General features: G+C 36.7%; 1 protein-coding gene across 6 annotated transcripts in view; it reads left to right on the top strand.

Annotated features, from left to right (window-relative positions):
* Positions 1-13,021, top strand: part of LOC149172676 (25S rRNA (uridine-N(3))-methyltransferase-like) — a 43,554-nt gene extending 30,533 nt beyond the window's left edge. The window contains exons 2-6 of one of the 6 annotated variants that reach the window (XM_089427771.1): positions 10,530-10,601; positions 11,171-11,359; positions 11,477-11,675; positions 11,863-12,132; positions 12,242-13,021. In XM_089427771.1, the coding sequence (XP_089283897.1) occupies position 10,601; positions 11,171-11,359; positions 11,477-11,675; positions 11,863-12,132; positions 12,242-12,788 (1,206 nt within the window). In that variant the 5' untranslated portion in view covers positions 10,530-10,600 and the 3' untranslated portion in view covers positions 12,789-13,021. Of the gene's footprint in view, positions 1-10,529; positions 10,602-11,095; positions 11,360-11,476; positions 11,676-11,862; positions 12,133-12,241 lie in introns of all 6 variants that reach the window. The other 5 variants (XM_089427772.1, XM_089427769.1, XM_089427768.1 and 2 more) reach the window with 5 other exon arrangements.
* Positions 13,022-13,648: the final 627 nt, after the last annotated feature.

Here is a 13,648-nt window from a genome sequence, read left to right as displayed (position 1 = left end):
CACTCTTATCCTCGTTGTGGCCTGAACTTGTCCAAATTATCTTTTTGCAGACATATTTGCATATTATTCAAGTTACTAACATTGATTATGTTATGTCTCTTGTTCTTGTTGTTGTTCCTCCTAGTCTTATTGCTTTCCAAATTTTCTACGTCCAACTGCACTTCAAGTGGTTTTTTCCATTCCTCTTACCAGTCATCAACATAAGCTTTCACATCTGCAAATGTTAATTTGAAATTACATGCCTCCCATTGTTGATAAGGATCTATCTTAGCCTAAATATATAGGTGATGGGATTGGCCTTAAAATTTTCTCACACCTACGAAGAACTTCTGCAGAAATATGCAGAGTCATTTTTATTTCCCAACTGATCATGTCCTGGTAAATAAAAAATGTAACATTGATATCTGTCTTCGGGCTAGGAAATGGTGTTTCCCACAGGTTTTGGAATCGCGTTGCTTCAATAGGGGTACAGGTGCCCCCTATTATCTATAGATCTTTGGGTGTCTTCCACTTAGTGAGAGAAATTAATATAAGCAACCAAGAATAATGAAACTTTGTTCCAGTCTCTTGCACTTCCCGACAATCTATTGAAAAATGATTTAGTAGAAAGGGTGCCCAATTCATTTGGACACCTCACATACACTTGGCAGCGACCATAATCACACCTAACGACACTACCTCTTTTTTACACTTACAGGGTAGTTTACATGCAATCCCTGTGTGGAAAAGCAAATAGTTGGTTCACTTATCTTAGAGACCACAAACCCTCACTTCCCCTTTTTGTATGAAACCTATTATGTAGCTCTACACCCAAGATCTTCGTATTGTATTCAAATAATGGCTCATGTCTCTCTCTTGATATCGACAAACTAGTAATACCTACAATGACTTGTGGGGTAATCTCAACAGTGCGATCCAACCACAACTTCTTGTTATGCACACAACTTAGTACCAACTTAGTGATAAAATTTATCTCATTACTACACCCAAAATAGGGGATCTTGAACAATTTCAAAATACGTGATTATTGTAACCCCAAAACTCAGTCTTTTGGTTCAAGTGTGACAATAGTGAAATCCTCATGTTCCACCCCTTCAAGTGCTCAACCAATTTCGATAATTTATTCATATGTGTATTGTCATGGTGAGCATGTTTGAGTCTTCCCACACAATTGAATAGACCAACTGGAACCAAAACACCTAATGGAATTCTCAAATACTCCAAAAGGTAATTAGGATCCTTCTTTAAGTGAATTGGCTAAGCTTGTTCTTTGCGGGGTGGAATAAATTGTGGTCTTGACTCAAACCATCTAGGCAGTGACGACAACCCAATGGCTTCAGTTGTTCTCCTTTCCTCTATAACTGGTATCTCTACTTCTACCATCCCAAGGTGGATAGGAACAAAGGGATTCTTTTTATGAAGCCTTCGCATTGATGACGTTTTCTATTAATCGATCCATATGCACAATATACAATTCTTCCCAAAACCAATGACAATCCCTTACTAAAATTTACCCTTGACTAGGCATGCCAACTTCATGCAACAAACCTTCATCTCCCTTTCAATCAACAAAAATTTCAAAATGAGTACTATAATAATGGGCTCCCAGTTTACATATTTATAAGACACAAGCTCTAACGAGGTGTTTCGACATCTTTATGACTTAATCTTCTTCCATAAATCCTACATGGAATTGGCTTTCCTTGATGCACGGTTCGTCCTTACAAAAATCTTATTGGCGATCCTTTCCGAAGAGATTTTCGTATCCCGATCCATTTTCTGGGATTAAAGTATTTCATGGTAGTTAAGGAAAGGTATTTTCACACCAGACGAAACTAATTACCTACTGACATGACCGAGTGTTACATTAAAATAAACATATAATATCACTATTCATTTTTTATAGCTCTTATTACGCACTTTGGCACAGGTGCCCCCAACATTGCGCATTACTCTCTTCTATAACATAACTACTCAATGTTCTCTCGTACATGCAATGATTTCTCCCACCTATCGATGCAACTCCTATGCACCAATCCACCCAATCAAAGTGTTCCAAAACAATATTAATGGCACTGGTTACTCTCTAGATATGGCTAGCACTTCCTTTAGGTTTTTTTCCAACTTGAGAACATCTACGCACTAGACAACTCTAATAGTAACTATGAACATTGAATGGAAAGGATTCATTTTCCATAGAGTGCAATATTTGATATAACCTACCCACTTTGGCTATCTTACTGAATATATACTTATGCTCCTAAGCTATCACTCCCCACCACATCGTACTCCTCGGAGGGTTTGGTATTTTTTTCCTGATCCATCACGCTATCTGAGTTATATGCGCACATCTCCTAGCAGATAATTCATGTAACCAGTTCCACAATTCTCTAATCCTTTCTTTGAATCTAATGAGTATGACTCATAACTCCTCCAGCTCAATACCCCATCAATAGTGGGATTGACATAATCCTCCCTATGGGAAATTGACTTATAAATGTTATCTAGAGCGTCGACATTCTAATCATCCCACTCTGGCTCAATGTGTTGGTTCTTTCCCTTTTTCATAGTGACATGGTATAAGTTCTCCAACCCTTCTTAATCAAACTCCTCCCTAATAGGTTTTATATATCTAGCTCCCTCGCTAGGATCCAAAGAAACTATCACTCGAACATCACTGGATTGAAAACAATATGCCTTCTCTTTAGGTTAATAATCACCCAATTGTCAAAGGCTCAATCAATTCACAATAGAGTAGGATAAGGGTATGTATCATCAACTATCTCGATCACCTCAAAATCTACCATGTTTTTCACCTTGTCAGTGTCGATCTCCACATTGGACAACCTTCATATAGGGAAGATTCAATATTGATTTGCTAGATGCAATTGGATATGGGACCATTCCAACTTAGGTATCCTCATCATCTCCCAAGTGTTTTTAGGAAAAATATTCACATCAGACCCCATATCCAGAATGATGTTATCATATCGAAAACTCCTACCTGCGCACCAAATTGAAACTCTTAGTTAGTCATTTTATTTCACACAACCTTATTAACTATGCACCTTTGAGAATGCATTGTTGTAACTCTAGACTCCTTAGTATATTGGTTAGTCATCCTTCGAAGCTTCTGCACAACATTGTCATCCTACACCAATTCCAAGCAACTCTTCAAAAATGCCTTAATAACATTTTCTTCTACTATAGGACCCTTAGCAGTAGTTTTATTAGATATTCTAGGCATATCAAACACTAGGATATCCTCTGAAACATCCCATTCTGATGCAACCAACTGTCTATGCACTTCCTTGTAGGTGGCCTTCTTTATATGTGGATCAAACTTTTTTGTTGGGTCAACAACTTTCCTTAGCCACAACTAACTTATATTAGACTGCTTCATTGCATCCAATCTTGTCTAGCTCCTCTTCGCATAGCAACAATGATGTTTTGTTGATCCCCGCGCGAATCTTCAATGATCTTCTAAAGATTATGGCCTTTATTCTCCTAAATCATAGCAAGCAATAAAGGACAATCCTCCATCACATGCTCGAAATCCTTGTAATATGTACACGTTGAACAGCGGTTGGGACAATCTTTGGCGAGATGTCCTGGTTGTCAACAATTGTAATAGATGGTTGGTCCTCATCCTCACCCAAATACTCCCCATCCTATCTCGATCCTCCAAGGCCTCGACCCATCATGTCTTGACTTATTCTGAGTAGATTATACATGCCCTACTGATTATAGTTATGTGTCATGCCATCTTCGCCCTCCTACACTCTATAAGAATCCATGGTGTGATATTGCATTAGCTCCAATGCTCCAAATGTATGAATATCATGGCCAACAAACTTAACAAAATTGCAGAATTGATTCCTCACAAAGGTCCCATATTTTTGCATCATAGGTGATCAGGAGCTCAAAATTTGCCAAAAATTCAAAGTTTCCAGAATGGTGTGGAACATGAATGATCACGTAGATCTCATCGTCATGATTCCAGCGCAACTCATTTCACAGAAAACAGATATCATATGCTCAAGATATCGCATGTTATCGTTTGCTCAAACAAGCAATTTTTTTTAGGGATGTTGACTAGGCATCCATATAGCCTAGTCAACAAAAAGAATATTCTTGGTATATTCTTGTGGTATATTCCTCCAACATATTCTTTTGGAATATTCGTTAGGCTCGGTGGCATCACTCTATTGGTCCACATGTTTTCTATGGGGCCAATGAGGAGGTGACAAGTGGCTAAGCTCGAGGTTGCCATGTTTCCTCCTCATGGCATGGTAAAATTTGTTATTGTAGACCGGGCGGACGCAGTGGGGGTTGAACCCATGACCTCCCAAACACTAATGCAAAGGCTTCACCATTACACCATACGGATGTTTCTTAACTATATGCATTTTTGTTTATATTTAAATAGACATGCGTGCACAATTTGGGAAGTGGGGTCAACCCACACGGTTTATAGACGGCCCATGTGAATGTGGCCATGTCTAACCACCAATATTTAATGTGACCGCCAAAGGGAGGGGTCCAATGCCGAGGGCTAGCCCCTGGGTGCATGGCCCCCCATATGACCATTATTTTAGGCCTCGACAGCAAAATTGATTGTTCGACTCTGCCCAGATTGTGGCAGATTTGGTGGCCCGTTAGTAGAAAATGGGGTGAATTTGTAAGATTATGTCGGATTTTGTGTAATTTATAGAGAGAATAGTGGAGAAACTAGGAGAGGTCAGAATGTCTTCAGTTTTTGACCAAATTGGGCGCAAAAGGAGGCTAGGTAGCCATTTTTGGACATTTTGGACTCATTGGAGCATATTTCATAATCAAATGAGCACGATGATGGACTCAGTAACTTACTTGAACCTTTGAATTGGATGCAAAGGCGACAGCTTCCTCACATCAACCTGAGATATACGCAGACTAACGCGACACCTTTCGCTTCTTCAACGCGCTTTACAATCTCAACCCCTTGAAATGATCTTGGAACAAAACTGTCCTCAGACAAGCGGCCCAGCAGGCTTCAAAATTAATTCAAGCAAAATATTACATACCAAGTTAAGCCTCAAGATTAGAGCTTGCTAGTCTCTGTTCTTTGAGATTCAGATTACAACACACACTCACACTCCAAACACTCGATGCCTAAACTATCTACAACACACTTATTTATAAGACATATGAGAATAATTGAGGGTCCTTGTCTGACATTACTTAGTCATGACGGTGTCTACCCAATATTCTCGAGTACAAATAAAGAAAACACACTCATAAAAAGAAAAGACACTACCAAGGTCCTGTCGGACTTCTGTCACTATCATAATCTGAAGCAAACTCGGAATCTGGCGGGGTCCTTTGTCTTTCCCAAGATGATGTAAGCCATGATAAATAATCTTTTTCCCAAGTGGGGTCATTTTGTTCTTGAGCATCTTGGTACATGTCTACGAACACGGTTTCTTTTTCCTCGGATACTTTCTCTTTACCTTTTGAGCTGGTTATGACTATTGAAGATTCCTCTTTGAGTGGTGCCCGTGATGATTGTCCTGTGTCAAACTTTACCGTATCTGTCGTGACTCTTAGATTCTTTTGAGGAAAGAGATAATCATCTTTATTCCATCTATTAACATAAGCAAATGGATCAATCTCAATATTAAGAAAAGAATCTTTTTTACTTTTCCGAAAGTCGGGCAAGGACTGAACTGACAACTCCACTCCATCCAATAATTCCCATTTGAAGATCTGGAACATGCTGACTGATTGCTCGATGGCTGCTTGTACCCATAGTTTACAATGATGACTGATATTCCCTCGTTCTTGCCAATTTACTTCAAACATCATGGATGAACATACTCTATTAGATAACAACAGATTGATTAGGCATACTACATCATCAGACCAATTACCTGAAGAAACACTAATTGTGATTAGTGCCTTTTGATTGATTATCAGCCTCATTACTCCATGTCTGCCTTGCAATGGTTCTAATGTTTTGATTAATGAGACTTTTTCTGATAGTTTCAAAGTATGAAACTCTTTAAGCCAACTTGACACTTTCTTAATTTCTTCAAAATTAGTAGCAAGAGTATTTTCACCCATACTGTCAGATCCATAGACTTGTGAAAAAGGATTAGGAATTATGGGATTTCTAAATTCCATGCTTTGATAATCCCATGGTGATGAAAAGGTTCTCAAATATTGAAGTGTTCTCTCAACACATTGAGAGGCTCGAACCTGAATCTTCTTCTGACATCGTCCTTCTTTAAATTCCCAATCAGCAAAGGATGCAAACAATTCGTATTGTGGGAAGGAATCAGTACCTGCAAAATTCTCATCATTTCGTTGCAGAAAAGCAGCTTCTAATTCTTCAAATAAATCAGGGATCCTTAAAGATTTTAAGAATCGTTCAACTTGTTCATGCATATTTATCTCTTCCAGATCTAGCATTTTTGCAGTAACATAAACAGCAACAGAAAAATCAACTCCACCAATGATTTGATAATAATTCAAGATTTTCAAAACTCTGATCATCTCATCTGTGTAATGCCTGGTCCAAGAATCATCTAGGGCTTTGAAATATAGTTTTACCTTCATGTTTGGTAGAGGATAAACCTTTACCAACTCTTCATCCATATTTAGAAAAACACCAACATTTTTATGTTGCCATGCTTGGCATCTTTGGATCCATTGGTTTCTTCTTAACCTTAAACCAACAATCTTTTTAATTTCTTGAACCACATCGCCTAGAATAAAATCAAGAAGGCGAAATCTTTGAACAAATGTTTCGTAACTGTCATCGGCAGGGGTCTTACCAGGAAGATGAAAAATATCATTTCTGTGAACATGAACCTTGTTCATTTCTCTAGTAAGAGAATCAGCTAAAACATTAGAATTACCAGGAACCCATTCAACTTCAAACTCATACATCTGAAACCACATTTGCCATGCTAAAAGTCTTCCACGCGCAAGCTGTTTTGAGATTTTTGCTGTCAAAAAATACTTGAAATTCATAGAATCAGTTCTGATTAAAAACTTGGCGGGAGCTAAATAGATTTCAAATTTTTGAATACCATTAAAAATGGCGAGGGTTTCTTTTTCTGCAGGAAAATAGTTTTTCTGGTGTTTCAAGAATTCACCAGAAGCATAAGCACATAGGACTTCTTCAATCTTTTCTCCTTCTCCCTTTCTTTCAAAAAGTACTGCTGCCCAAAAATTATCAGAGGCATCAGTCTGTAAAATAAGAAAACCATTTCCTGGGGGTTTGAGTTCTGGGAGATGCTGACATTCTGCTTTAAGTAGCTGAACTGCTTTGGTAGCTTCAGATGACCAACCAGAATGAAGATGTTGACGAATAGGAGTAGTTTTTTCAGAAAACCTAGGAATATACTTATGTACATAATTCAAAATTCCTAAAAAGCGTTGAATCATCTTCACATCTTTCAATTGATCAGGAAATTCAGAGAGTTTAGTTAACACATGTGGCTGCATCTGAATTTTTCCACAACTAATATGAATTCCAAGAAAATCTATGCTATCTTGAAAAAGACACATCTTCTTTTCTGAAAGAACAAGACCATGAGTTCTTGCTTCTTCCAGAAACACTTGTAGATGTTTTTGATGTGTTTCAAGATCCGGGCTATGTACAAGAATATCATCAATATATACAACAATAAAATCATATTTGCCAAAGATATGATCCATCCTTCTTTGAAAGAACGCAGGAGCATTCTTCAATCCAAATGGAACAACTCTCCATTGAAAGAAACCGGCAGGACAAGTGAAAGCAGTTTTATGGCGATCTTCTTCCTTGATCTGAATCTGATAATAACCAGATTTCATATCAAACTTACTAAAGATCTTACTGTTCTGGATCTTCTGCATTATTGTTTCTTGACGAGGCAGAGGATAATTAAAACTTTTAGTGATCGCATTCAATGGTTTATAATTAATAACCATCCTATCTTTTCCTCTGACGATTTCGGAATGATTTCGAACTAGGAATGCAGAACAAGAGTAGTGAGATCCACTACGTTCAATGAGTTGAAGATCTAGCAATTCATCAATCTACTTTCTGATTTCTTTTTCTTCAGCTGGAGTACAGGGTATTAGCTTTCCAGTTACCCCATTGTCATGTAGAGTAATAATCTCTTGTTGCGGACTTTCAATACTCCAGAATGCTTTAGGATTTTCAGAACAACATTTTAATAATTCTTCATACAAACTTAATTTTTCTGGGGACCAATCAGGATTTCTATTAGCTTTTTGTGTAGGTTGGTTCTTCTCAGATATCTGCAAAACTTCTTTCCAGTCATGAGATTCATTCTTTGATTTTCTGATACCTATTTTCTTTTGGCTCTGTTCTTTTCTTGCTTCAGAATTTGCCATAACTAGCCTTGGGACTGCTATTGCCTTTTTCTTAATGTTACAGATAATTTTATCTTCGCTGATAGTCACAGGCAATACTGAATTGATAAATGGCATTCCTAAGAACAGACTTGCAGAGGCATCATAATGTTGTATTGCAGACATTTTGACAATACTCCCCCCAATTTTTAAAGAAACATTATCAACATAATGGGTGAGATTGACTGAACCACCAATAGTTTCAGATACCAAAATATGATGTAAAGGTTTCCATAAACCTTTAAACAAAGATGGACGAGCAAGATTGTTAGATCCACCCGTATCTATGAAAGCATCAACAGATATCCATTCTCCTCTTACTTGGACTTCGACTGGGATATACAGGAGATTGTTAGACTTGACAATCTTTTTAAGAAAAGCATTTTCTTCAGCAAGAGCAGTAGTATTTACAGGCAGTGATGAGGAGGATGACACGACTGTTTTTGGATATGGACAAAAAGAATTCAGTAGAGGTTGTGAAGGCAAGGAATCTAAAACGGGAATTGAATTCTTAGAGTTAGTTGTGGTCACAGTGTCGACAGAGGAGTCATCTGAGTATTCTTCTGTATAATCTTCTGAATCATATTCATCACTATAATGAAGCTCTTGATCACTAGGTTCACTTTCCCATGCATAATAGAAAAGATCCATTTTTTTACTGACATCAGGAATAGATTCATTATCAGACAAAGAAGCATCTGTCAAAATATATACATCGGACACTTCATCTTGAGAATCAATGACTGACCAATTATCTACAAAATCTTCAATTTCTATACAAGCTTTTAACTTATTGGAAGAACTCTTTGGACACTTACGAGCAAAATGACCTTCTTGCTTACAGATAAAGCAAGCGTTGTCTCTCTTGGGCTGCCTTCTCTTTTTCAGATATTTGAATTTTCTGAATGGTCACCTTGGATTTGCAACACGCTTTGGTCTGTATTTTCCATACTTTTTAGATCTTCTCTTCTTAAAAGGGGTCCATGGAAGTACAGAACGACATACATTCAGATTTGGAGAAACATCATGGATTTGTTTTTGCCAACATAAATATTTGACCTTTTCCTGACATCTGAATAAAAGATCTATCCAATAAGTCTGTTCTATCTTTTTACCTTGGATTTCGAGATCTTTCATTATCATATCACCTAAATTTCCTGGCAACTTAGACAAGAAGGAAATCTTTTGATTAGAACCATTGGTAAGATTTGCTTTATAAACCTTTGACATATAGTCATTACCAAAATGATCCAAATCCTTTAAATCTTTTAATTCCATTCTTGTTAAATCTGTGATAAGTTGCTTTTTCTGATCTTCAGGTTCAGGAACAAATTGTGTCAGCAATAAAACTTCTAATGTGGCTAAACGTGAAGCTGCAACATTTCTCCTTTCTTCTTCTGTCCCACCCATCCACCAATCATACACAATACCGGCCATTCTTTTTTCAGCTAGAAGGAAGATAGAATAATTATCCAACTTTGAAACAACTTGCATCTGGTAAAGAGCACCAATCCAGAGTCTAATGGATTCTGCTGGATTTTTGGATTTATCCGGATCTAGAACATATCCAGATGAACATTAATGATAATGGAAGAGAAGGGTCAGAACAGAGGAAAACATCATTGTTTGAATCTTTTGTTTGCCATAGTTTTGAACAGAATAACTTTGTCTGTTAATTAGTAAAGACCAGAAAATGAAAAGCAGTGGTGTTAAAACCTAACGATAGAGAAGTGTAAAGGATAGTAATGATCATTTCCTTTGTTTGAGATGGCTTTGAATAAAAAAGGTATGTATTGAAAGTTAGATCAATGCCAGAGGAGCAAATCAATTATGATAGTATTGACTATTTATTTATTCTGCAGTGGAAGTGGAGCAATTGTTTTTATTTATATATATGTATTTATTTTAATAAAATAAAGTTAAGTTATCTTGTTTTATTTTGTTTTTTTGCTTATTTATTTATTGATAAATCACGTTCGAAACTACCGACAAAACTCTAAAATTAAAAATTTTCCTAACATTTTAATTAAGAAATTATTCCTTTGGAATTAAACAAATACTAATGACCACCTTTACATTTCTTTTCTGATACTAATGACCACCTTTACATTTCTGACTTACAGTGGAACAGCTGAGCTGAAGCAGGGGGCATCATTCCTCATATCCTTTGTTTGACATAGTGTTGAACAAATAAAGTATGCTTATTCATTGTTAAAGCTCTATAATGGTTTGGATATTGTAATATGTTTACTCATTGTTAAAGTTTCAGAAAGGGTTGCATATTAAGTTTGAAACTGGGTTTCTCTAAGGTTTTATTGCTCTGTTCCATGTTTGAACATAGTGCATTTCAAAATTTCGATGGATGGCAAGAAGTATAGCAAATTGAACGACAAATGCTAAGGAATTTGGTCATATGACTGCATTTTACTATTTAAGAACATATAATTTAGACTTTGGTTGTATGACTGCATTTTGCCAATTAAAAACATATAAATTTAGCACATGTGAAGTACTGGAGTAATATTATAATACAGAGGATCCAGGGTTAAGTACTTATTCGTCAGGACTGTATATTGTGTTTTGATGGAACCTGAATTGAGTTTTCAAAAGTAGGAATGATACCAAGTTGAGAGCTCTAATGCTTTAATGGCTTATAATTATCTATTCCTGACGTCATCCTATAATTTAGTTGTGATGGCAGGGACTTAATTTCTATTATTTTTTGTGGATTCTCTAATCTTGTATTCAAATATGGAGTCAGCAGTGCATAATCCAGATATCAGAGCGTCCAGCCATTTATTGCGAGGTCTCCGTTTGGAGAGGAGTATCAAACACTATTCAAACTTCCATCAGATTTTATTAGTTGGGGAAGGGGACTTTTCATTTTCGTTAGCTTTGGCCAATGCATTTGGATCTGCAGAAAACATGGTTACCACCTCTCTTGACAGTAAAGGTCTCAAACAGTTTCTCCCACAAATTTATGTTTGGCTTTGGTTGTTCTTGTCCTGTGTATTTGCTATTGCTTTCCTTGTATTCTGATTCTGTCTTTATATTTATGCCCTTGATATAGATAAGGTACTACAGTTGTATAAATCAGCCCATGAAACGCTCTCAAATTTGGAGAAGCTGGGAGCCAATGTACTTTTTGGTGTTGATGCAACAACAATGGAGAAGCACCATATCATAAGAAAAATGAGGTTCCATAGAATTGTCTATAATTTTCCCCACGCAGGTTTCTATGGACGGGAATCTGCTAAGACAGTTATCAAGTAAGTTTATTGGCCCTTATATTTTCCTGTCATGTCAAAATTTATCATACCGAAATAACTATTTCTTTTCTGTTTTTCTAATCAAAGGTACTTTTTAAAAACTGTGTGAATTGGAGCATCTCACACAATCGAAATCAGAAATGTTATACACTATAGTAGCTGAAATCTGTTCTGCTATACTTGGCAGAAAGCACCGTTACCTGTTGAAGATGTTTTTCATGAATGCGAGGACTATTCTTAGCGTAGATGGAGAAATTCATGTTACTCACAAAGAAAGTGACCCGTATAAAAAATGGGAGTTGGTAAAACAGGCAGAAGAATGTGGATTGCTTTTGAAAGAATCAGTTCCCTTTACAGTATCTGAATATCCTGGCTACACTAATAGAAAAGGATCTGGGAGAAACGCTGATCGCACTTTCCCACTGGGAGAATGTCGAACCTATATGCTTGTCCTAGGGTAAAAGTATCCTTACAACATGCTCCATTGCTCCCTGTGTTTGATATTTTCCTTTAAAAGCTTGTAATGTTGCATCGTTTCCTTATACTCTGAAACTTTCGTTTTGCAGTCCAGAAAACTTTATGAAACCTGAATCTGAAAGGAAACAGATAACTGCAGGTGAAATGGAAATGGCGTATTCAGCCAAAATAGCACAAGCTGATCCAGAGATGTCACTAAAGGATTTGAAGGTGAAATTAAATAAGGCACTCAATCAAAGCCATAAATTTACAAGACAAATGGCTTGCAAAGATCATCAGAGGGAAAAAATAGAGACAAGCCTTAAGGAGGTTAATTTACAGCTTAAATCTGAAAGGCGGGCAAGGGAGGCTGCCGAAATAGCTCAAGCTGATTCAGAGATGTCACTAAAGGATTTGAAGGTGAAATTAAATAAGGAACTCAATAGAAATTATGAATTAATGAAGCAAAGAGATGAGATATTTCTCCAAACTCAAGAAGCTTTAAGATTACAAGTGGATGCAGTTAAGCAGAGAGACAGGATTGTGTGGAAGTCGAAAGTTGTATCTTTTGTCTTGGCTATTATATTTTTTTTCAATATTTTTTTCACCCGCTCAGCACCGCCTGAACCTCAGCAGCCTAAATCCTTCTGGATTTGAAGGGCAACTCATCAAATTTCGAAGGGACAGGCACAGCCACAATCTAAAAAGGTAAAAATTATTTTTTAAATCTATGCAACCACCCTGAAATCTCGATAAATATAGATGAACAAACAGAGTCCGACATCCCACTCTCTGTTTTGATATTTGTTTGTAATTTGGGAAGCTGTAGCAAAACTCTCTGTTTTGAATTTTGTTTGTAATTTGGACAGCTGTAGCTGGGTTTTGCTGCGTCCCCTGACTTTCAATTATAGAGTTAACAAAGGACAAATGTGCATTCGAACCAATCGTTATTTTGGATTTAATGCATTTTTAAAATGATTTTTGTTTTTCGATAATGGCACACATGCTCATAATTTATAAACTATTCAAATTACATTGGCCCATAGGCGTTCACATGTCTTCCATCACACGTTATCCATGTCATTATCTATGCATTTTTTTGCCGGTAAAATCATAAGGGAAGAAAGATTTTTTAATTTGATAATTATTTGTGATTTTCTTAGTTTTTTATGGTTTTTTAAAATTTCTTTACGTTTTTTTATCATCTTAATTGTTAAAACAAAACATGAAGATCAATGACACAAGATGTAAGCTCTTAGTCATGGCAAAACTCCTCTTTGAAGAGAAAACTCAAAAAACTTCTCTTTTTCAAGAACCAAAGCCAATGAGACAACCAAGACCAAGACCTTCCACCATTCACCAAGTCAGCCTCTCATGATGACAAACCAAACTTTAGTCAAATCTTCAAAAGTCAACTTAGATCAGTTCTCCAAAAAGGGCGAACTAGGGTCTCGGCCCTCTCTACAATCTTGAGATTTTCAGCCTACACCTTTAGCCCTGCAACATGCCTCAATCTA

The sequence above is a fragment of the Pinus tabuliformis genome, chromosome 4_2 (genome assembly GCF_031772625.1).
Source record: "Pinus tabuliformis cultivar Carrire ecotype Pingquan chromosome 4_2, CPIR1, whole genome shotgun sequence".
Taxonomy (NCBI): domain Eukaryota; kingdom Viridiplantae; phylum Streptophyta; class Pinopsida; order Pinales; family Pinaceae; genus Pinus; species Pinus tabuliformis.
This window is presented reverse-complemented; position numbering and strand designations above follow the sequence as displayed.